Below are 23,770 nucleotides of genomic sequence, written 5' to 3'. Positions count from 1 at the left end.
TTTTATGCAAAGAGGGTGGGGGAGTTGCTGAGGCTACTTGGCGATGATAAAAGGGGGCCACGACTCAGCAAAGTTTTGGAACCGCTGCCCGAGACAAACAGCGAGAAAGGACTCCTTGGACGAAAAAATAGAAGTGTAATGAATAAAGTGACTTCTTCCTCCCACGCCAGAACTGTGTGGATCAATGCAAAATTTCAAGGGTAAGGAACGCATGAGAAGCAAAACAGCTGCCACTGAGAGATGACCCCCTAAATTTGCTTAGCAGGCAACAGATCAAAGAAAGGAGTCAATATTGTTAGTGGGTGACCTACCTAATCTCCCCCACACTATCCCTGTAGCAAAAGGGGTGACAATGCTTACACAGGTAGACAATGTCAGTGGGCATAGGGGATCACGTTCTTAAACCCTATACCTCACCAGGCTCAGAAACTGCTGAAACGGTCATTAGAAATGAATCGTAACAGTAAATGTACAGACAGATGCTTCGGCTGTTTTATTTCGGGAATTGGGCTGATCTTGGAGAACTACCACAACATTTGGAAGGTTAAAATTGCCTACAGGAGCGGGCTTTTTGGTCAGAAATAAATTTTGTGCATTAAAAAAAAAACTTGAGGTCTGGCATGGGCTCCAAAGGAAGACTTCAGTCTTCTAAATACAAAACATTAGTTCTGCAATCTTCCTTTATAACAAGACTTTTAAAACTAGGCCAGTATTAGTATCCCCTGTCTTGGCTCATCTTTGTTGGCTCCGTGAGTCTCCGTGCTCAGTTCGAGATGCTAGTTACCGCCTATAAAACCCACAATCTCTTAGAAATCAGCTACCTGTTTCACCCCTGTCTCTCAAACCAGGTTGCTAAAAGCAGCCACGCTGAGGGAGGGCCAAAAAAGGTGACAACAAAAAATTGGGCCTTTTTGGCGGTGGCCCCCCAATCTTTGGAACAAACTTCCGGCGGAGCTTCCACCAAGCTTTTCCCCTCCTGATATTCAGGAAATTAAGAGCAGAATTGTCTCTGGCAACTGGCTGTAAGGATGCTAAAAATCGTACATACACAGCCGTTGAACCAGGCAGAGACTGAAAGAAATGCAGACGTTTCCCAGTTCTGGGACCGAACTTAAGGGTTCAGGGCTGAAGGGGCAACCCCATTTGTCCCCTGGAAATCTTAAACCTCCTGCCCGGCTCCATTCTTGCACGACTCCCCTCCGCCACACCAATCTAGAACGGCTAAGAATCAAAACTTCTGTCTTTGTAGGCTGAGGGTGTGACGTGGAGAACAAGGGTGCTCTGCTTTTTGTGACTTGCCCTCCATCACTCACGAACCCACCACCCTTGGGGAAGCTGCAAGGGTCACTGTGTCCCAGAGGCAGCTGTTTTGCTAAATCTCTGGTTCCCAGGACCGCTCAGAACCCCAAAGGGGAACTGTGATCATGGGGACGCTGTACAAACAGTTCCCAAAACCCTGTTGAGGTGACGGCCAACATAGGCCAACCCAGAGGTCACAAAGCGTGTGCAGAGTCCCGCCACAGTGATTCACAAGCTTCTGGACACCTATTCATGAGATGCTAAAAGCACCCAGCATGGTGGGGATGTGGGGGGGGGGGAACAACATGGAAAATGGGGTGGAAGGTTCATCCTTCCTGTCTGCATGTTGCACCGGGGTGTGCGATGGAGGAAGGATGCAGTAGACCAAGGAACAGGTCTCCTCAGGTGTTGCCGCGTGGTTTAATTTCACCTGAGGCCCACAGACTCACTGAAGACTAGAAACTTGGAAACTTCAGGTTGTTCATTTTAGAACTGATAGATAGCTCAGTACTTTAGGTTTCTGGCTGTGAAGAGGTTTATTTGTTTGTTTGGTTGGTTCTTTGTTTATTTACTTGGGAGTTCAATTCCCCGCTGTGCCTCCTTGACAGGGGCAGGGCTCCGTGATCCACAGAGTCCCTTCCAGCTCCACAATTTTATGATGATGATGACGACGCCAATGTAAATACCCCGCCACAAATTCGAAATGGCAGCCCTCGAACCTAGAGGCCGCACCTCAGGAAAACCTGGGCGTTTTCTCATGGGTTTTTGTGGAAACTGCCTGGGTCGCGCAGAGGCCTCGCCGGACTACAAATCCCAGGATTCCAAGGGAGGGAAGCAAAGGCGGGTTCGTCAGCCGCCACCGAAGGCGAGAGCCATGGACGAGGCGGGCAAGACGCCGGCCCTTGGCAGAGGCGCCCTCCGGAAGGGGCTGCGGGGCTGGAGGAGGGGGGCCCGTCTTCTTCTCAGGAAAGGTGGGGTGGGGGGTCGGCGGAGGGAGGAAGAGGCAGAGGGGCTGGGGAAGCGGGGAATTGGGGGGGGGAGGATGGAGGATTGTGGAAGACCTGATCCTGACTGCCTCAGATGCTCTTGATTCTGCCCAGTATTTGGGCAAAACGTATCTGATAGATTTATTAACTCTACTATGGGGACATGTTTGCAAACCCAGTGCCTTCCAGCAGTGCGCAGGGTGCCCAGTGGATGTGGCCAACAGGAACATGATATTTGTTATACATCATATCAGAATATTGTCATTGGCAAAAGGACTGACCATTCAAATCAATCGATCCATCGATCAATCAGTCTGCTATTATTTCTATTGCTACTACTTTATGCTGGTATTTTTACTTTGACTATAATAGAATATGAAGAGAGAGGACTATTTAAAAAAAAACAACCCTAAAAGTTAATTTTAAAGTTGGAGTTGAAAAAGATGCTTCTATGATGCTTTGCTACCTGTTAGGCCTCCTTCAGAGCAATTTATAGGAAAGCAAGTTTTATTTTAAAAAAGGGCTTTGCAAGTTTTTTTAAACAAGCCAATCCTTCTTTTTCAGAGTCTTTGAGAAGACTTGCTAACATGGGCAAGGGTGGTCTGATTGGAGGAGCCCTAGGAATAGGTAAGCGTTCAGACTAATGTATGGGAATCTGATCTTGTGTACCAGATTAGTCTTCGTGGGGGGCTTGATCTACAATCCCTGGCAGGAGTGGCTGAGTTTCTGGACTAAAGTCCAGCTGTAGGAAGTCAGTGATTCTCTTCTGCCGTTTTCACTGTGTTAAAAATTCCCTTCTTCCATACTAAACCGCTGGGGCCAGGTGGCGTCAACCACCAAATTTCCCCTGTCTCCCAAAAATATAAACTTCTATAGTACTACTACTTTTCATTATTTAAAAAAGAAAGAGGCTACAGATATACAACGGGTCTAATAAGTGTCCGTACAGCACTAAAACTAAAATAGCTTAAAGAGGCTGCCTAGTCTATCTGGAGAAAAGGGAAGGGTAAGGGGCTAAATTCCTGCCCTGTATGTCTTATAAAAGCAAGGGGAACCTTACTTGAGAAGTGGCAAAAAAATAGAAATCATTGGTCTGCCAGAATTTTGGAGCCTCTGTGTCAATCCTGTCCAATGCTGACTCAGTAACAATTGTGATTCACTGAAAAGTAACCCCTGCACATACATTTATCTCTTCTGTATGCTGGTGTTACAATACGGCAATACCCTATATCCACGGGATCAGTATCCACTTATTCACTTACCCGCTGCCTGAAAATACTAAATAACCCCTGAGAATTACATACAGTATTTATACACGGTTCCAAAGTGTATTTATCCGAACTGAATAGTAGAGGGAGCCAGAGACCATGCAATGTATATAGTGTTTCATGCTTCCACATTTTTCGGCATCTGCCGGGAGCTTGGCACCAACCTGCCATGGATAGGCCGGTCCTACCGTATCTCCTTTCCGGATACATGCGATAAGAAGGCAGCGTTTGTCTTGTCAATCCGATTTTTCAGTTGCCCTTTCTGATTTTTAAGTGTGGGGTTCTTATACTCAGGTCTCACTGCCTGTGCTATCCCAGCCCTCCTTGGGGTTGTGGGCTTCACCAGTGGAGGCATTGCAGCCGGATCTTTTGCTGCGAAGATGATGTCAGCTTCAGCTGTTGCTGCCGGCGGCGGAGTGCCGGCTGGCAGCACCGTGGCGGTGCTCCAATCTGTGGGTAAGGTTCTCCCGGACAGCGGCGGTGAGATTCTTGTTCGGATGTTTGGCTAAACTCGAGTCCTCAAAACGAGTCTGGAGAGTTATTTTCCTCCATGAAACCAGAGATTAACTGAAATCTGAAACGTCCCAGTTGCTCTGGAACCAGGGGTGTCGGCAGATCTTTGGGACCGAGTTCCAAGCCCCGAGTCCTTATTAGAAACAAGCTTTTTTCCCCCAGAAAAAAAGGAGGGAGGCTTAGGGTTCCGAGTAGGGAGTCAAGTTTGAGTGACTGGGGAAAAAATCTGAGCCAAGTCGTCAGTGTGACTAAAGTCCGATTGGACAGGAAGACCTGCAACCTCTCTGTCTGGGACACCTTAACACCTCTAACCTGCGTCCTAGTCCTAAACCAGAAGCCAATAACCAGTTGCTTAGGAAGATTTTGGGGAGGCCTTTTTCTGTTTTGAGCAAAAATATGGAACGAACAAGAGAGAGAGATAAGAGAAAGGAAAAGACGGCCGTTATACAGAAAGCTGTAGGAAAGGTTAGGAGTTCTCTGGCATGTACCTTCCTCAAAGGTATGAATAGATTGTGGGAACTGAGGAAGCTGACTCGCATTGAATATAACTATTGGTCTGTTGTCAGTCCCATATTGTCAGTGCCGACCTGGCAAGCAGCTTCCCAGAGCTTCAGACTGAATTCTTTCCTGCCTCGACTTGGAGGTGCCAGGGATTTGAACCCAGGACCTTGTGGTTGCACAGCATGTGCTCTGGCATGGAGCTGCAGCTGCTCAAGGCAGAAGCAAATCTTGCAGTAGACACAGTATTGGTGTCTCCGACATAATCGAACACAACGTCTTCCTGTTCAGTTTTGTTTGTAGGTGTGTAGATTGTGGTGGTGGCTCTGTGCCCTCGAGTCACCCCCGTCTTATGGCGAGCCCAGGAATAAGTGATCTTGGAAGCATCCTGTCCTTAGCAGTCTTGCTCAGCTCTTGCAAACGCAAGACTGTGGCTTCCTTTAGGGAGTCAACCCGTCTTGTATTTGGTCTCCCTCTTTTCCTGCCTGCTGTCAACCATTCTCTCTCTTTGAAAAGGAGAGAAAAGGTTGTTTCCAGTATATTGGTGTTGTGGCATCCGTTTCGCATGCGGAAGCGAGAGTGAAATGTGTTCCTGTCGCGCTGCTTCAGGAAGTGACGAGAACAGTGACTTGACTACCTCTTTTTATTCACAGGTGCAGCTGGACTTGCTACAAGTACCAAAGCCGGCGTGACGGCTGTGACCGCCAGTGTCGGGGCAGGCATCGGGGCTTCCAAGAAGCCCCTCGGCCCATTGATTCGGCTGTGGAAAGCCAAATGGTATCGATAGATAGGATGCAGTAAAGATTTGCTTATTGGAACAGAAAACGCACAAAAACAAAGTGATGTATGTTGTCGCTCTTTCTACTGAGTGAACCTGTGAAGAGTAAAGGAAGCCGGGGACATGTCTTGGCATTTATAAGTTTTATATGTTTTAAAGCAAATAAAATTTCAAGAACGGCGGTGTGACGGTAGCGGTGATGTCATCTGTCCGTCACTGCTGTAGCTAGAGTTTATCTGCCTATAGCAGGACGGGAGGTGGGACTTCAGAGGGTGGAGCCATGGTATTTAAGGGGGGAGTGAATGAGGTGTGAGTCAGATAGGGTCTAAGATAGGGTCTAAGATAGGGACTTGGTTAGGGTCTGGTTAAGGACTTAGGGAGTTAGGGCTTATACCTGTCGTGTAGTACTGTGCTATATTTTGAGAGAAGGTCTGAAAGAGAGTGTGTGTGTGATACTTTATATTGATTGCCTTATTACAGTATTTTGTTGATACAGTGATTTACCATTTCTTCTGTTATTCTAAATAAACACAAGTTTTTATTTTAAAAGTCATTTATTTGCCTGAAGAGTTTCAGATGAAGGAATGGTTGGTGGCAGCGTGAACAAAGTGTGTGTATGTAAGAGTGACGTGGCACCTCCTTTGTGACGTGTGAGGAGGCTGTCACAGGCAGCATCTCTCGGTTCTGTTTATTTATTTATTTAAAATATTTTTCTCCTTCAAAGGGGAGACCAACAATTAGAAAATGGTATGTAAGTGAGTAACAATGAGTATACAATATTAAAAGTACAATGAATACAATACAATAAAAAAAAACCCACATAAGCAGCACCAAAATACATTAAACACAAGGAACAACATTCCATTTTAAAAACCCCACGGGGCAGCCATTCACTCCGGGAAAGCCTTGACAACCCTTTTCATACAGTTTTGTGTGTAACGAGCCTTAAAGTCCTTATGACCTCTTGATCTGGCTAAATAATGATAGAATAGGAAATACTAGAGATAATGGTATAGGATATAGAGCTGATTAGAGTCTACATAGCATACCAGATGTACAACCTTGTCTATTGTTATATCATTTTATTGTGCATTGTAATGTATATGCATATGTTCGTGGTTTTAATAGCCAGTGGCTATAATAAACTTAGCCCTTGATAGAGGCTGAATTTCGACGCCTTAACACACTGAACTCACACCCTTAGTTCTGAGTGGCCAGGGGCACAGTATTTACTGAATATTTATTTAATTCTTGAAATCTTTATTTATTTATTTAAAAAGTAATAATTCATGCGTAACCAGAATGTGCTGCCCAGACTGGTACAATTGAAGGGAGACGTGTCGTTCTCAGTGATTGCGATTGTGCACCCCAACTGGTTCCTGACTCTTGTCAAAGAATACCAGACTCCCAGCAGGGTTACGTGAAGCAGAGGATGTTTCATAGACAAAAGCAGTGAGTACAGTAAGGAAACACCCCCCCCCCGAAGCATCAGTATCCACTGATGGACTTTGAAAATACTCAGTAGTCTCCCACTCCCCCGAAAGGCATGTTTATATGTATTTCCAAGGTGTATTTACCAGGACTGGCCTCTAGTGGGGGCCAGAGACTGCAATGTACAGTGTTCCCTACATCCGCGTTTTTCAGCATCCGCGGGGTGCTGGTAACCGCGGTCCACAAGGTTAACACTTGTGAATCTCATGCAGAAGCAGGCAAGGCTAAACTATATCTCAATATTAAAAAAAAATCTGGTGATGGGATAGTTCACCAAAGAGGGCACCTTGTTCGATTTTAAACCTAGCTATTTGCATTTCGTTTTCGATAGGCCATTCTCCCCTGGCTAGAATATCCTTGGAGCTCCCCCTCAGCCTGGTGCCCGCAAGGGGTGGTGGAAATAAACTATATTTCTATATAGTCTGAGATATAGATACCTGAATATTGTCCTTTTCTGGGGGACAATGCCCCGGTTGTTCGACTTCACACCCTTATGGCCCTCGCAGCGTTCCGTACCCAGGGGGCGGAGCGCCGAAGAGGGGAAAAAAAGGGCCGCGTTTCCATGGGGAAGCGTTGACGTGTCGCCCCGCGAGAGGGGCGGGGCCGAGAGAGAGGAAAGGGGCGGGGAAAGGCGAGCGTTTCTTAAAGGGGCCGCGCCGCAGAATTGCGCCCATCTTGCCCGGAAGGCGCTCGCAGGGTGGGAGGTGAGTGGCCGCCTTCGTGGGCTGTAGGTTTGCATAGGAATGAATGGATGGGTGAATGAATGAATGAATGAATGCACACACGTAGGCATGAATGAGTGAATGAATGAGTGGATGAATGAATGCATAGGAGAGCCGTGTGAAAGAGATTCTCCTATTTAATCTTCCGTTTCTTATTGGTGCATTTTTTTTGGGGGGGGGATGCTTGAGATAAATGACCCTTCCATAAGAAAACAATGCAAAAAAAAAAAAAAAAAAGAGGTCAGTTTTGTGGGATCTCTTTGTTTTTTTTTAAATCGCTCTTCTGCCTCCGAAGGTTGCCACCTTTTCTTCCTGGCCCCGCTCCTCTGCTGTTAAAAACAGCAGGTTGGTGGAGATGGGAGCCTTGAAATGCCTTAAAAGATTCCCCCTTGAAACCGGGTTTATTGGCCGCAGAGACTTCCAGGGAGGGCAGCCCCCCTTCCCTCCGAGGCGGCCGGGAAATTCTCCTGCCCGAGGAAAGGGGCTGATCTTCGTGGTGCCCAGAAGCACAGCTGGGTTTGTTTGCTGCAACCGCTGGGCGCCTCTGCCTTCCCTTTTCTGGGGGTGGCCGGCGGGCGAGTGAAATCACCTTTCCAGGTATGCATGGGCGCGGGAGTTCGTTTGGCTTTCCCTTTTTTCTCCCCCCCCCCCACCTTCTGTGCCACCTGAGGTTCTCCTCGATTTCAAGAAGCAAGGCTGGCCTCTTTTCTTCCAGGTATGCCTGGGCGCGAACCCACGCTTGCCTGAAGAGTAGACCCATGGCATAGCAGTGGGATTACTCGGTGCGGTGCAAATAAAAAGGGAGGGAGCCGTTGTGGTCGGCGCAAAATAGAAATCCAAGAGTAACTTTGAAAAAGTGGGATTTGACCACCCAAGCATGCATAGTGTATGGTTTGTTTGTTTATTTATTTAGTGGTCTATAAAGGTATAGCCTTTCTCCTGCTCTTCCAATGTGGTGTAGTGATTAGACTCGGGAGGCGTGGGTTCGAATCCCTGCTCCGCTGTGGAAAGCTCACTGGGGGCATGGAAACCAGTCAAGCCACTCCTTAAATATCTCACGTACGTTCAAAGCCCTACGAAGGGTCACCCTAAGTCAGCTCTGACTCGATGACGCATAACCAAGGGCATGGCACATACTCTGTCGCTGCTAGCTGTGGTGAAAATTCGTACGCAAGAGGGAATAGCCAATTTTAGGACACTTTGTAATCACTGCCGACCAGACTAACAACACGGTTCTCAGAGTCTTATGCCATAAAAAATTGTTCTTTAAAGTAACTGAGGTGATGCTTGACTGTTAGAAAAAAGTGGTGGATGGAGGTTTGGTATTTTGCTGGTCTCCAGGCATGTCCGAGGTGAAGCGATCAGGCTGGTTTTCAGAGCGAGGGCTGTGTTCTTGGGAACCTCTTTGGCCAGAGGTGGACCGTGTGCAGCCTTTGGGTGTTTCTGGACTACATCTCCCATCGTCCCTAGCCTGCATGGCCAGTGATGTGGGGAGACGGGACCTGAAGCCCAGTGGGATCTGGAGGGATGGACCTTCTCTGTCCCCATGCTGAAGGCAGGCGAGGCCGGAGCGCAAGGTGGCCACAGCCAGACCTCGCCATTCATGAACGTAGCCATTCATTTTGTCCTCTAAAATAGGGACCTGTGACTCATCGCTGGGTCAGTTTAGTTGGCAGAACCGTTTGCCTCTCCTTTCACTCTGTTGTGTCCCACCAGGTGTAATGGTCTGAGGTTAAGAGGTGGGTCCCTAACCTATGCTCATGATGCCAGAAGCCAGAGTGACCCCCCCCCAGCCTGCTTCTCCTTATAGCTCCATGGGGCACCCCCCCACGGCTCCCCGGATCCCAATGTGATGGACAGCTTCACTTTCCCCCTTCGACCGTTGGCGTCTCCTCTTTCGTTCCCCCTTCCAGGTTGCCCACGGGGCATGCCAAGCTCTCCAGCCGAAGGAGGAAAGTTTCCCCTTGCCCATTAAATGTGGGCGATGAATCAACCAAAGCTGGACGGCCTTGATTCCTCTGACTTTTCCCTCTCCCAAGACAGGGGCAGTTTGAACCCAGAGGGGTTTGTCTAGGGGAGATTGGCCAAACCTGAATCCATGGGCGTGACGGCTGTGAAACCACGGCCAAAAAAAGCAGCACCAACGGGCTGAGTCACCGTTTTCTCCTCCTGCCCAGATTTTTCCACCTCGCTCTTCATAATGCTTCTTTATAATGTCTTTCCCTCGGTCAGTTCCTTCCTGCCACCCCTGTTTTGCTAGAGGGTGGTTTTTCTTCTTGAGTTGAGTCACTGCCACTTGTCCTCCTTCATAGCAGAGCTTGGGAGAGCATTTTGGGTTGGGGGATAGGGAAATACGAGAGTAGGACCCCGCCATCCACGGGAACAGTATCCACTGATTCACTTAACCACTGCCTGAAAATACTAAATAACACTCCCCTGAATATGTATTTACAGTACAGTGGTGCCCTGCTTGACGACGACCCCATTAGACGAAATCGCTTTACGATGAGTTTTTTGTGATCACTATTGCGATTGCAAAACGACGGTTCCAACTGAGTTTTTTTGCTTGACGTTGATTAGGAGCCTGTTTTGTGAACTGTTTGTTCGCAAACAATGATTTTTCGGGTTCCGCAAAATGGGTCCCCTCCCTTCGCAAAATGTCTGCTTTCCGGACCCCTGCTTCAGACAACAGCAATTTTAAACAGCTGATCGGTGGTTCTCTATGGGGGATCTTCGCTGGACAATGAGGTATTTCCCCATTGGAACGCATTAGCCAGTTTTCAGTTGGGTTTTTACCCCACTTGACGACAATTTCGCTTAACAGCGATTTTCCTGGAACGGATTATCGATGTCAAGCTGGGCACCACTGTACTGTACAGTACTGTATATGTATTTCCAAGGTGTATTTATCAGAACTGGCCACTAGAGGCAGCTGGAGACCATGCAATGTATGGCTTTCCAGAGTGGACTTCGGTCTAGATGGGCGGGATATAAATTATAAAAATGTTCCGGTATCCGCGGGGGAGTTTGAAAGCAATCCTTTGTGAATACCACGGTCCTACTATACTCCTACAAAATCCCACATGATGGGGGATTCTGGGAGTTGTGGTTCAAAAAAGGAACCGTTCCAAGCTCTGCTTCTTTATCGCCTGAACACGTAAAGTATCTCCTAAGGTTACATTTCAGTTCCCGAAGGTGGGTCCCGAATCCAGAATTCCTGGCTGTGCTGATTGTGCACGGTTGTGCACGGCTTGCTGGGCAGCCCGTTCCTCTCCAGGCGGTCTTGGCTTGCGGTTCCGAACAGCTCTAACCAGGAACGGGAGAAAGCTGAGGGTTGTCATTCGACCTCCAGAAGTCTGGAATTTGCTCCTGCCTTGTCACACCCCTTGGTGCATCTCTTAAACTAGATGGTGAGCTGGGAAAAAAAACATAGTGGAAAAGAAAACTTGTCACTTGTTAATAATTAGACAACACCATCATGCTCTGGAGAATGCCACCTGTTTGATCTTGGATCTGAGATTGTGTGATTTTGATATCCGCATCCTGTTCCTTGAGACACGCTGGCCACGTAGCCAGCCCCCACCTGCCTGTTCTGCATAACCGGTTCGACATACTTTGCAGGGCAGGAAGCAAGGCTAAACTGGTGCTGATCTTGATTCTAGTTCCCTAAAGAGCCAGGAATTCCAGAGTCAAAGGACCTGTTTTATTTTATTTTAATCTTTTTACTGCCTGGAGTCCTCTGCTTTTAACAAGCCATCTGGCAAACTGGAGTAGAGCAAATGATGTTTTTCCAGGCATAGAAATCCACTGATAAGAAAAGCGCCAGCTGTTGTGTTGGAAAAGCTCTGGCTGGTGGTAAAAACAGAGGGGCAGGATCCGTGCATGAAAAAGAAAAGTTCTCCCCTGCTTCTTAAGGATGGGAGGGAGGCTGGCGCTATTGCTGGAGGCAATATCAAAGGACTGGTATCTGTTGTCTGTCTTGCCAGTACAAGCTTACATATTAATCATCCTGCAGCAAAGGGCGAAAGGGATGAAGCAAACAGAAATGGACCGAAAATATGGTTTTGGATGCAGACTGTGGGCGGAGGAGCAAAATTACACCAGGCCAGTCTCAGAAGGTCTGAACGGATGGCCTGTCCAGACAAGAGAACTGGCCAGGGAGAAAACAGATAGTCATCAGAGCTCCTGTTTTGGCTAATAATGAATTTTTTTAAAAAATAAACCCAGATGCTCTGTTTGATTAAATAAATTTATGGGCCAAATCCCCACCTGCCTTTTTTTAAATAGGCAGTCCTGAAAAGACCTGTATACTCAAATTACCTCCTCTTTGCCAGATACGTTTGGTATCTGTTTCTGTTTTGTGTTTTTGATAAGTTTTTTTTTTCTACCCTGGAGGGAAAAATTGTGCTCACTTGCCCATCCTTGAGTTCTTCCACATTTCAGTTCTCCTTCCCAGCCGTCTAGACATTAAATAGTTGAGCAAGAAATGCAGGGGTACAAGATTTTCTTTCCGTCCGGTTGCTCCCGTTTGCTTTGGCGTCGCTTTTTGAAATTAATTTACATCTGTCTTCCTCCACTCTGGCAGTGTGTGGATTACAAGTTCCACTGTCCCCAGTCAGATGGTGGCCGTTGTAGTCCAGGCACCACCAAGGAGCATCAGGGTGGAGAAGGATGATTCAGGAAGTGAACACACGCTGCACAGCATGCAGTTTTACTTAGTACAAAAAGACAGGTCCCTGCCCCAAGGAGTTTGCAATATATAATTCAGTACGGGAGAGAAAACGGATTAAGATAAGGAAAATGGAGGGGGGAGTTAAAAGGGGGAACTGATTCCACCCAACCCAGGCTAGTTTACAGACGGCGGGATGTATTTACAGCATAGAACTGGGTGGCACGACCCAGTTGCCTCTGGCGGTAACTCTTAGTGGGAGGAGATGGGGAGAGATGGTAGCAGACTTGTGGATGATGGGTGAGATGAAATGGCAGCATTCAAGATCTCTGGTCGGGTTTAGAACTGCTGGGTAGCCCAATGGCTACAGAGCCAGAGTTTGCGAATTCGATTACCGTATTTTTCGCACCATAAGACACACTTTTTTCTCACAAAACAGGGGGGTGGAAAGTCTGTGCGTCTTACGGAGGGAAGAAAACAGATTATATTTTCCTGTTTTCTTCTCCTAAAAAATTGGTGTGTCTTATGGAAAGGTGCGTCTTATGGAGCAAAAAATATGGTAGTTTGCTCAGAAGCAAAGCATGAGAATTTGGACTATAATCAAGAGGAAGTCCCCATCTTCCCATTTTATAGACGTGGGTAGTGATGTGCCTAAGGCTGCTCAGCCGTGCGGCTGAGTTTTGAGCTGTACCCCCTTCTGGGGTGTTTCTACACACATCTCAAGGGGGGGGGAAGCCCATACATGGCATGCTTGTCCATGCGTTGTGGATGTGTGTGTTAGCAGACAATTTTTTTCACTGCCATCCTGAGTGAGCGGTTTGTTAGCTTAGCGTCCTCTTCTTGGCTCGTACTATGAGGGCCTCTGTTCCAGGCAGACACTCCGCCGAGTCAGCTCGGGAGGGAAGGTGTGTCTCCTCCTGAAGGCACCCTTTCAACATGAAACACCCCCCTGCTGCCACACAAACACACACCCCACCTTGCTCCCATCTTTTCCCATTGAGGCCCCCGCCTTGCTCCTCAGAGGGCTGACGGACAGTAACCTCTTTCATGGAGGCTGTTCTGCCCACCTCCCAGAGGTTGTGTGTTTTTGGGGAAGCTGTCTTGTGATGCTAGCAGCCCTCACCCTCTGTTCCAGGAGGAAAAACAGGATGGATCTTGGTGTACTAAGGGCTTGGCCAGATTCTTTCAGCATTACTGTAGATCCTTCCCCTTCCCTAGACTTAAGTCAGGATGGGCAAAGTGTGGCGCTGAACCCCATGCGCCTCACCCTAGAAAAGCTAGGTCTGCCTGCTCAGCCTCCCCTGGCCCAAAAGAGTTTCCCAGGGGGCGGGAGGTGAATCATAGCACGGGAAGTCTCAAGGAATAGTGTTTCATCTTCTAACTATACCCGCTGCCCCCAAAATACTCATGGTTCAAAACTGGATGTGGACTTCTAGCTGCTTTGATTCTGCTTGGTTTCTACTTTAGGTTTTTTGCCGTGGGGGGGGGGAGAGTCCAGGGAGTCTGTAGAGAATCCCTAGGGCAGGAAATTTCCTTCCTCCCAGACCTGCCAGCATTTCCCATCCCTACATTCAGTTGACACAAAGGTTAGCCTTCCTCTTACCCGTCATAGGAAGTCATGAGTCTATCAGTGTAGCGCTATGCACAATCTCCAGCAAGATGATCTGGAAACCGCACCCTTGGAAGCAACTGGGGCATTGAAAGTGAGTGAGTGCGTGTGTGAGAGAGAGCCATTTCAAAGCCTGGGAACCCCAAAAAAACACCACCTGACCTTAATGGGGGAAGTGTAGGAAACCCCAAAAGGGCCAGATTCAGCACAGGGGCAGAGGCTCCTGATCCAGACTCCCTATAAGCTTCCTGAAGCAACCTCATTCTCCAGAATGCTCCTGACAGTTCTTCTCTGCCCGCTTTCAGGTGACATGTCAGAAAAGATTCTTGTGACGGGTGGCGCCGGCTACATAGGGAGCCACTGTGTGTTGGAGCTGGTGGAGGCTGGCTACACCCCTGTGGTCATCGATAACTTCCACAATGCCATCCGAGGTAAGGGGAGTCCATTGAGGTGGAGGTTGGCCACAGGGCGTTGAACTGGATTCGGTGGCAGAGGAGCCGATTGACCTGAAGAAAGTCGTAGATCTGATTCCCCGCATCTCTAAATAGAGTTGGAAGGGACTGGATAAATCAGATACGTGACTTGAGAAAAGCTCCTTCCGGTGCTTCTGTCAGAAAGTGGAGTTCACGGTTTGCCTGTAGAAGGTTGCAGGTTCAATCCCCAGGGTCTCTGGAGAAAGAAGGACCCCGCTGAAAATCCTGAAGAGCAGCTGCCAGTCCGTGTGGACCGTATTGGGCTCCATAGAGCAATGGGGCGATTCTTTGTAAGGGAGATGTCTGTGTTCCTAAGCTGAGGAAGGGCTGAAAGGCCCTGTTATTGCTAGCTGCACCAATGGACTGACAGAATCTCTCCAACCTTCTCCTTTTCGGGCCCATTTCAGCCGCTTGCACCTGCTACAAGCGAAGGGCCTTTTAATCCCGCCGCTGCCACCGCCTCCCCCCTCCCGGCAGGGCTCCAGCACAGTCCCCCTCTTCTGCACCTCACTTGGTCCTCTGATGAATGCATGGATGGGGAGAGGGGTTCTGGCGCCCTTGGCCTGCATTGAGAGTGAGTGACTGAAGCGAGAAGGGTGGGTTGCTGTTCCTTGTTCTGAAGTATCTAGAAGTGGGTGAATCAGGGCTTGGAAAAGTTCCTTTCATGGAACACACAAGCTGCTACGGCTGGGAGTTTCTGGGAATGATCTTCCCTGAAAGGAACTTTTCTCAGCTCCGCGTTGGACCTCTTCAGTCAAGAGATCTTGGAGGGGGAAATTCCTGAGGGCCAGACTTTGCCCTCATGGTTTCCAGCTGCTTGACCCCAGTCTTCCGCCTGCAGGGGAGGAAACTTAAATCTGAACACTTGAAGGGGACACTAATGGACGGGTGTGGCTTTCCTCTAGGGGGCAACGCGTTGCCCGAGAGCGTTCGGAGGGTGCAGGAGATTGTGGGCAAGGAGATCCCTTTCCAGGAGTTGGATGTTCTCGACCAGGCAGGCCTCCAGGACCTTTTCCAGAAGGTAAGGGTTTCCATCTTCCCCTCTTTATCATAGCAGCTGCAACAGGAATGGGGGTTCTGGTGGACCTGCCACCTCAAGGGGAGGGGACATGATCTAGCTCTCACCCTTTGCTCCCCAGGTCTCTGAGATGCTGTCCCGTTCCTCAGAAGAGCCTCTCCTTCGACCCAGCTCTCTGGGACAAACCCTGGGCTCACTTGAGCTGGTCTTTGAGTTCTTCGCTTCCCACTCTTCGTCCACCCTTCCCTTCCCTTCCCTTCCCTTCCCTTCCCTTCCCTTCCCTTCCCTTCCCTTCCCTTCCCGGCTTTACAGTGCGTGTGTTCTCAGACCATTCCTGTAGCAAGAGCGCCCTTCCTTCATCTACTCAGCCTGTGTTCATTTGCTTCTTAACCTAACATCTCACTTTTTAATGGTCGGCAGCACCGATTCTCAGCGGTGATACATTTTGCGGGTCTCAAAGCCGTCGGAGAGTCTGTCCAGATCCCACTGGAATACTACAAGGTCAACTTGACGGGGACCATACGGCTCTTGGAGGTGAGCAGCCCGGTCGCTTAGCTGCACAGAGGCGGAGCGGCCGTGTTGAGTCTCAGTTGAGGAGAACGGGCATTTGGGTTTTGCACCGGCCCTCTTGGGCTGTGACCCAGAAGCCCTCAAAGGGGGCCGGAGATGGTTTTAACATCGTCCGACGGAGCCGTGAGCCTTGGCTGCTGCCTTGAGGTCAGTCCCGTCCATGGGAGGTGTGAGAGGCCAGATCTTTTTTGGCTATAGCAGTGGGCCAGTGGGGGATCAGGGATAAATGCCAGATGCTGTTGCTGAGCAAGGTCCCAAGGACTTTGTTGGTTTTTCTGGACGCTGGCCCAGCCCTGCCATTAGGCTGGCAAAGATAGGGCCGGCCCTATCATTAGACAAAATGGCGGAGTGACCTCCCTCTGTCTAATGGCGGGGCTTCAGGCGACACATGTGGGTTACTGTGAACAGGTAGCGAATTACTGGTTGTTTCATTTCCTGTTACCGAGAGGTATCTGTCGGTTGTTCTCCTTCCTGCCTCAAAATAATTCAGTGGGCTTTGTGCCTTGACTGTACTACTGTATAGCCCTCGACTAGGGCAATTGGACAGGTGCCATTGGCTTTTCTGCTTCAGGCAGCAAAGTGTCTTAGGCAGCCCTGGTGCTCTGTGGGCTGCTGAACATTTTGTGAAGCGGGTGCTTCTCAGAGCATGGGAAACACCATTTTCACGCACAACAGTTCCCAGAATCCTCCACTCAAGGTGTCCAAGCAGACTGGGTGATTCTGGGCGTTGTGATCCAGGCAGGTATGGGCCATTTCTGACCCACAGGATGTCACAGAAAGAAGACACCCCCGAGGGGGGGGGGGTTCTTGTTACTGGAAAGGATTGTGCGGTTGTTATGTGCTGCATTTCGCAGTTGTGTGTCGGAACCAGCATCTGCATTTTTTTTATGGCACAGAAAGCTTTGTACTGCTTTAAATGTGTTTTTTAGTATTGTTTTAGTTTACAGGTTTTTTTAATATGGTATTTGTTTGGTGCTGTTTAGTATCTGTATACTTACTGTTTATAGCTCGAAATACTGTATTTTAAAGATGTAAGCCACCTTAGGTCCTTTTTAAGGAGAAAGAGGGGGTAAAAACAAGCAAACAAATTTAGCCTCTCTGCCACATTTGACGCTCGTTCCACACAGCTCTCGGCCAGAGTCCTGCTAGCCAGCCTGTTCTCTCACCTTCCAGACCATGAAAGCCCACGGAGTGAAGAACATCGTGTTCAGCAGTTCAGCCACCGTCTACGGAGACCCGGCCTACCTCCCCCTGGACGAGAAGCACCCGGTCGGCGGCTGCACCAACCCCTACGGCAAGTCTAAGTATTTCATAGAAGAGATGATCAAGGACCTGTGCAAGGCGGAACCGGTAAGAAAGCAAAACGGGACGCAGAGACGCCTCTCCTTGTCGAACGCCTTGCCCCCTCTCCATACACATCTGGGTCTCGATCTGTCGGCGCTTCTTTCCCCAGGACTGGAACGCCATCCTCTTGCGGTATTTCAACCCCATCGGAGCACACAAGTCGGGGAAGATCGGGGAAGACCCCCAAGGCATCCCGAACAACTTAATGCCCTATGTGGCCCAGGTACTCCCCCGCCCCATAAAGCGACTCCCTTCTGACTCATCCCTTGGCCTGAGATCATTTTCGGTTACCCGAGGGGTACCTTTTTGCTCGTTCACTTCGCAGGTGGCCGTGGGGCGCAGAGAATACCTGAACGTATTTGGGAATGACTATAACACTGTGGATGGGACAGGTGAGTGACCTGGAAGGGTCCCCGGTTTAAAGCAAAAGCTTTTGGTAGAGCAGCTTGAAATAGCAGACGGAGATGTGTGAGGATCTACAGCAGTGGTTTTTAACCTTTTTGAAAGAAACGCCCCCTTGAGCCATTGAGGAAGTTATCACTGCCCCCCTCCCCGCGGTGATGGTATCTTTCTTTCTTTCTTATTTATTTATTTATTTATTTATGACACTTAAATCCAATGACCCCTGAAAACAAAATTCAATTCTAAGAAAATGAAATGCCCCAAAAACATTTAATGATTTAGTTGCAAGCGAATTTTAAGACGCAAAAAGAAATATAAAAAGGGCATAAAAACAAACCACAATGCAGGAACTAAAAATTTCAAGATGAAAACTCTGAAACTAAATTAAGATTGGAGGAAAATATATATTCATGCGCACTGTAAAAAGGCTGCAGCCATCTTAACTGGTTTGGCTTGCTCCAGAGCCCCCCTACCGCCCCCTTCTGCTCCAGCGCCCCCACACCGCCCCTTTTAATTCTATCGCCCCCCCCTGAAAAATGAAATTGCCCCCTGGGGGGCATTATCGCCCACGTTAAGAACCACTGATCTACAGTATGAGTTGAAGGGTTATGGGCTGGAGAGATGCACACAGACCTACACTTTTAGTCTTACCCGTTTTTGAGTTCTGCATCAATTGGCAAGGATAGCCCTCCAATTAGGAAGCATGAGGGGCCAGGCAATCTGAGGATTTTTTTCCTGTCTTTATTTATATCGGAGTGTCACCGCTGGCTGGATAGCTCAGGGGGTTAGGGAGAAAAGCCAGCCTGGGTGGCCTTGGGCAAGCTGCACACAATCCCAGGGCACCCCCGGAAAAAGGAAATGATCAACCAGTTCTGAGTATTCTTTACCTAGAAAACCCATAAGTCAGAATTGACTTGACAGCACGTGGTTATTTACCAGAGCACTGTACAATTTAAAATTATGAACATATATGAAATGTAGGTAAAATTAAAAACAGTGGTAGAAATATAAAACCAATACATATGCACTAGTTGTGGGTCACTGCTTTGTGCCTGCACGAGATCGCGTGTGTGTGTGTGTGTGTGTGTGTGTGTGTGTGTGTGTGTGTGTGTGTGTGTGAGAGAGAGAGAGAGAGAGAGAGAGAGAGAGAGAGAGAGAGAGAGAGAGAGAGAAACCAGGTTAAAATTGGCATTAAAAGCACCGTGCACAGAGGTTTTCCTATTCAGGTTTCCTTCAAGAGAGGCTCAACAAATGTTTCCCACAGTCGGGTCCTCCGAGCATGAGACAGAACACGTTGCATCCACAGTCCCTGTGGTAAAAATCTCCTCTGGGTTGTTTGAGTGTCCCATTCATGTCTGTTTTTAAAAGCGCTGACAAGAACCTTAGGGAGGTGGTGGGGATTTGCTCAGGCCGGGCGAACTGGGCAGGTTGACCGTCTCCTTTGTTCTCTGGTAGGCGTCCGGGATTACATCCACGTGGTGGATCTTGCCAAGGGGCATCTTGCGGCTTTGAAGAAGCTCAAGGAGAACTGCGGCTGTAAGGTAGGAGAAGCTCATTTTTTAACAGAGCTTGGAAAAAGGTGGTTTTTGGTTTCTTTGGGTTTTTTAAAAATTACAATTCCCAGCACAACCATGTAGTCCAAAACAGTAACTTTCACAAGTTCTGCGTTTGATTATTTGTTCTGCAACCTCAGAGGCGATGCATAACTTCCATCTAGGTTCAGCTAGTTACAGGAGGTGCAAAGGGATATGATGCAGTCTCACTTCAAATCCCAGGGAATCGCTTCCTGGTTGCCATTCCTGTCTGGTGTCGCCTTCGGTCGGCTATTACCTGCACGCTTCTAAAGGCTAGAAGTAGAGGTGGGCACGAACCACCACTTTGTTGGTCCAGTGGGTGCTCTGTGATTGTGAGTCCCCCGTCCTCCAGGGGGCGCCCACTCAGAGGCAGCGCCTGGAGGAGGTGGGAGCAGGGAAGCTGGGGCTGCCACTAATTGGGCACCTGCTGGAGGAGGCAGGGTTCGGAATTGCAGAACACCTGTTGGACCGAGAGATGATGAACCGGCACGAACCGCCAGTTCGTGCCGATCTTTAACCGTTGATAGAGTTCTTTTTCTTTCTTTTTTTAAAAAACAAAAGGAACCCTGGATTTTGTATTTCCTGGTACTTTTTGCTGAATCACAACACACACACTAGCCTGTGGTGTAGATGTTGGTGAAATTAATTTGTGGGCTGTTAATTTGGACTGCCCTTAATTAGCAACACAGTGGAAAGTAGACAGGACTGAACAAAAATAGTCCAAGAGCCTGAACGTGGAAGGGCAGAAGCTGTAGTCCCAGTTAGGAGGGCCACATACCCCCCCTAAATTTTAGAATAACTGCTCCCTCTTGGGCTACATGTTTGACTGTCTTTTGTACCTCCTTCCTCGCCTCTCTAGCCTCCCATGGGGCCAGGTTTCAAATATATGCGCCTCTCAGCCAAGCACCTGTTTCCCTTCTTTTGTTTCTCTGAAAAAGGTACCATGCAGGTGTAGACAAATGTGCTAATGGGACAGAGACTTAATGACGCACGTCGTCTCCTTGCAGATCTACAATCTTGGAACCGGCACCGGCTACTCCGTCCTGCAGATGGTGAAAGCCATGGAGAAGGCCTCGGGAAGAGAGGTACGGGACCCAGGCTGGCAGGATGTTTGGGAAGAGAAGTTTGCCGGGGGCCGGAGAAGGGGGGGGGGGAGGAAGATGCTGCTGCTTGATGATCAGAGAAGGGTCTCCTCATCTACTCGCCCCTGGTCTGGTTGTCGTTCTGCCTTGTGCCCCATAGTTGTGGTGGGCTTCTCTAGTGTTTCCCCCCCCCGCCGGTTCCAGGTAGAAACAGCTTGCTGCCTGCGTGTCCTAACAGGAAAGGTGAAGGGCAGCCATACAGTGGTGCCTCGCTTAATGTCGTGAAGCGGATTCATCATAATGCGGGGTAATCGTTAAGCGGGGCACAACTATATTCTTTCTCTCTTTCTAGCTAATTCTGCAGCTGGGTTGAGGGCGTGAGTGAACCAAAGAGTGACATATCTTAGGTGGTATGATCCTGTGAATGCTTGCGTTTCCATTTGTTGCCAAGGGAATCAGCCGAGGCCTTGAGCCTCACAGATGCAGTACCTAATCCCGCCTCCTTCCTGGGGGGGCCTCGACAGCCGACCAGCTGCACCCTGTCAGTTCCCCCTCCCACCTCTGTCACAGGCCCGTTCTCTTTCTTCCAGATCAAGTACAAGATCGTTGCTCGCCGGGAGGGGGACGTGGCCGCCTGCTACGCAAACCCTGGCCTGGCTGAACAGGAGCTGGGCTGGAAAGCGGTCTTTGGCCTGGACCAAATGTGTAAGTGGCGCCCTTCCCTCCGCTTTTCAAGTCCCAGCCTTTTGCTGTTTTCCAATTCAGCCTTTGGGTCTCTTTCGTCTTTGTTGGTGGGAATATATTGTGGGCGGCTGCCTTCGATAGAACCAAACCATCAGCTCCTTGACCCCCGTATTTCCAGTTCTTGACAAGCTGTGGTTTGCCAAGGTTTCAAGTTAGATTCTTTCCAAACCCTGCCTGGAGAGCCATGGTATTCCCCTAATGATCTTCTGTCCAAACACACAATAGATTTACTAGAACTGGCCACTAGGAGGAGCCAGCAAACCATGTTTTGTTTTTTGAATATGGCATAGCATGCTCTCTGTCTCCCTCTAGTGGCCAGTTCTGGTAATAAAAGTGAAAATATGTATTTCTGGATTCCCTCCCCCCCCATTTTACCATGCTATGTACAGTATAGTGTTTGCTATTATCTGTGGTTTTCAGCATCCGTGGGCACTCTCGAGACCCCCATGGAGATGAGGGTCCTGCTGTACTAACCAGGCCTAACTCTGCTTTGACTGTAAATCAGATTGGGTGTGTTCAGGCTGCTGTGCCCATAAAGTCATTGCTCAGCCGTAAGGTTTGTATGTGTGTGTTTGTGAAAGAGAGAGAAAAAACATTGCCATTATTCTCCTCATCTTCTCTCCCTCCCTCCCTCCCTTTCAGGTGAGGATTTGTGGAGATGGCAGTCCCAGAACCCCACAGGCTTCAGCAAGAACTAGCATCTGGACCTTGGCGCCCCTTCCCATCACAACGTAGGCACTGTTGCTACACTGGTACACTTCCAAAGGACTGGTTAGCTTCTCACTCAGGAAAGATGGTGGCTCCCGCTTGTGTTTTCTCATCCTTTCTCCATCTCCCCCATTTGCCCTCTGGCTATTATTCTGCTCCTTCTGCCTCCCTTCAGTGCCAGCCCGGCTGATCCAGATCGGGGAGCAAGAAACTCATGCCTTCTGCGTCCCCAAAAAGTGACTTAAGGGCTACCAGAGACTGTATCACTGCGCAACATACTTCTCATCTCTCCAGGGACCATTTTTGTGCCTCTCTCTCTGCCCCCCTTTTTTTCAGACCCCAGCTGCTAGCTCTTTAGCATTCGAGGCTCAGAGGAGATGGGAGATGCTGACAGGGAAGGAGGTCGGGGTATTAATGTGCCCCTGAGGTCTTTAATCTTGATCATTCCATGGCTTCCTGTTTCTAAATTATAAAACTCTCGTTTTTTAAAAAATAATGCTTATTCAATGGACGTCTGTTTTGGTTGTGCAGGCTGATGAGACTGAACATTTGTGAACAGGACCAGCAAAAAAATAAATAAAAATACAACTAGGATTCTGCAGTAGAGAAAGTTGACCCGGATGGTGCCACTCCATGTTTGAGGGTCAACATTTCGAAGCAGTTGCTCATCTTTTGTTTACGGTTGAAATAGCCATTGTGGGCGAGAAACAGCCATTCCTAAAGTGTTAAAAACCTGCTTGATTGCAATCCCACTGTTTTTTTGTTTTTTAAATCATCTTTAATCTGCAGATGTACTTGCTTTGTTTTATGAGTGGTCATCAGGAGTGAACGACCAACTTCCATGTTCTGGTGGCTCAAGCAAGATGCTGAGGACCCCTTCTTCTTGGCATACTCATTGTAGCATCCAGTTTTACCCTCCTTGATTTTTAAAAGGCAATTAGCGCCCTCCAAACTAGAACCAAAGTCCTATCAGACGAGTGAACCAATCCCGTGGGACCCTCTCTTCTTCTCTGTAAGGATGAGTTCAAGCTGGTTGGTTAGCTCAGGGTTTCAAAGCAGGTTTTGTTGTTTTTCTATAAGCAGAACCACAGTAGGACCCACTTATCCACTGGCTCAGTATCTGCTGATTCGCTTATCCATGGTCCAAAAATATTATATTTATAGAAAAATCTCGGGAAATCTATATTTTAAAAGATGAAGTTACCAGAACTGGCCACTAGAGGATGGTGGGTTTCTTTGTGTTCTTGGATAGTGTGGCACAGGGGTTAGGGTGCTAGACTAGAACTGGTGGGGCCGAGGTTCTCATTCCCACAAAAACGTGGGCACCCTTGGGCTGAGCTGTAAAAATAACATGGGAAGACAGGAGAGTTATATAGGCCACACCTTGAGAGCTCAGTAGAGAGAAGATCTAGGCAATGTCTCTAATGCTCTTTACTGCCTCTTACCTGTAACAGTGGATGTGACCACTTTTCAGCAGCCTTTTCTTTTTAGAAAGCACTTCCCAAATTTTGCTAGAAACCCTCTTTAAGGACTACCGGGTGAAGATGATGGCTACAGTTCCACAATCCATCCGGATCACATTCTTCCATGACATTGGTAGGTCAGACCCTGTCAATCTTGTTGTCCATCTCAAACCCATCCCTGTTCAAAAAAACAAGAGCAAGACTAAACCGCACCCCCCTCCACAAGCCATTCTCATCCAGGGTCAGCTGGAAAGTCCCTGTAACATCTGGAGGGGGCCAGGATGGGGTGAAGCCAAGATGATCTGGAGCGCCAGCAACGGTGCCGTTTGTGGCCCTTTCTCAAAGGAAAAAGGACCCAGTTATCAGCGGTCTCTTGACAGGATGGAAGAAACACTGGGGGAATGTGAGCAAACAAGGGGTGGACATTGGCTCTTCCATGGAGAGCAGAAATAAAATAATCAGGTGCAAGTTTCAGAATAAAGGCCAACTAGAAAGCTATCCCTCTGTTGTGACGGAAATATCATTTGCTTCCTAAATGGCAGCCCTGGCCTGGCTGGCG

At 48.5% G+C, this 23,770-nt stretch overlaps 2 protein-coding genes across 2 annotated transcripts; both read left to right on the top strand.

The window, feature by feature from the left end:
• The first annotated feature begins 833 nt into the window (after nucleotides 1-833).
• LOC110082508 (uncharacterized) lies at nucleotides 834-5,895 on the top strand. The gene is made up of 4 exons (XM_020800114.3): nucleotides 834-2,270; nucleotides 2,850-2,912; nucleotides 3,848-4,009; nucleotides 5,218-5,895. The coding sequence occupies exons 1-4, from the start codon at nucleotides 2,003-2,005 to the stop codon at nucleotides 5,349-5,351; spliced, it is 627 nt and encodes a 208-aa protein (XP_020655773.3). The 5' UTR covers nucleotides 834-2,002; the 3' UTR covers nucleotides 5,352-5,895.
• Nucleotides 5,896-7,455: 1,560 nt separating this feature from the next.
• GALE (UDP-galactose-4-epimerase) lies at nucleotides 7,456-23,709 on the top strand. The gene is made up of 11 exons (XM_072980026.2): nucleotides 7,456-7,537; nucleotides 14,139-14,264; nucleotides 15,212-15,327; nucleotides 15,745-15,858; nucleotides 17,068-17,244; nucleotides 17,348-17,461; nucleotides 17,564-17,630; nucleotides 19,096-19,181; nucleotides 20,222-20,299; nucleotides 20,887-21,001; nucleotides 21,683-23,709. The coding sequence occupies exons 2-11, from the start codon at nucleotides 14,144-14,146 to the stop codon at nucleotides 21,736-21,738; spliced, it is 1,044 nt and encodes a 347-aa protein (XP_072836127.2). The 5' UTR covers nucleotides 7,456-7,537; nucleotides 14,139-14,143; the 3' UTR covers nucleotides 21,739-23,709.
• Nucleotides 23,710-23,770: the final 61 nt, after the last annotated feature.

The sequence above is a fragment of the Pogona vitticeps genome, chromosome 9 (assembly GCF_051106095.1).
Source record: "Pogona vitticeps strain Pit_001003342236 chromosome 9, PviZW2.1, whole genome shotgun sequence".
Taxonomy (NCBI): Eukaryota; Metazoa; Chordata; class Lepidosauria; order Squamata; family Agamidae; genus Pogona; species Pogona vitticeps.
Note: the sequence above shows the minus strand (reverse complement) of the source record. Positions and strands in the feature narration are given on the sequence as shown.

Bases quoted from the DNA above. Each gene is read 5' to 3' on its own strand.
- LOC110082508 (XM_020800114.3), top strand. From the start codon at position 2,003: ATGGCAGCCCTCGAACCTAGAGGCCGCACCTCAGGAAAACCTGGGCGT. The intron at 2,271-2,849 runs GTGGGGTGGGGG...CTTCTTTTTCAG, and splicing joins CCGTCTTCTTCTCAGGAAAG to AGTCTTTGAGAAGACTTGCT. The intron at 4,010-5,217 runs GTAAGGTTCTCC...TTTTATTCACAG, and splicing joins GGCGGTGCTCCAATCTGTGG to GTGCAGCTGGACTTGCTACA.
- GALE (XM_072980026.2), top strand. From the start codon at position 14,144: ATGTCAGAAAAGATTCTTGTGACGGGTGGCGCCGGCTACATAGGGAGC. The intron at 15,859-17,067 runs GTGAGCAGCCCG...CTCACCTTCCAG, and splicing joins GGACCATACGGCTCTTGGAG to ACCATGAAAGCCCACGGAGT. The intron at 17,245-17,347 runs GTAAGAAAGCAA...TTCTTTCCCCAG, and splicing joins ACCTGTGCAAGGCGGAACCG to GACTGGAACGCCATCCTCTT.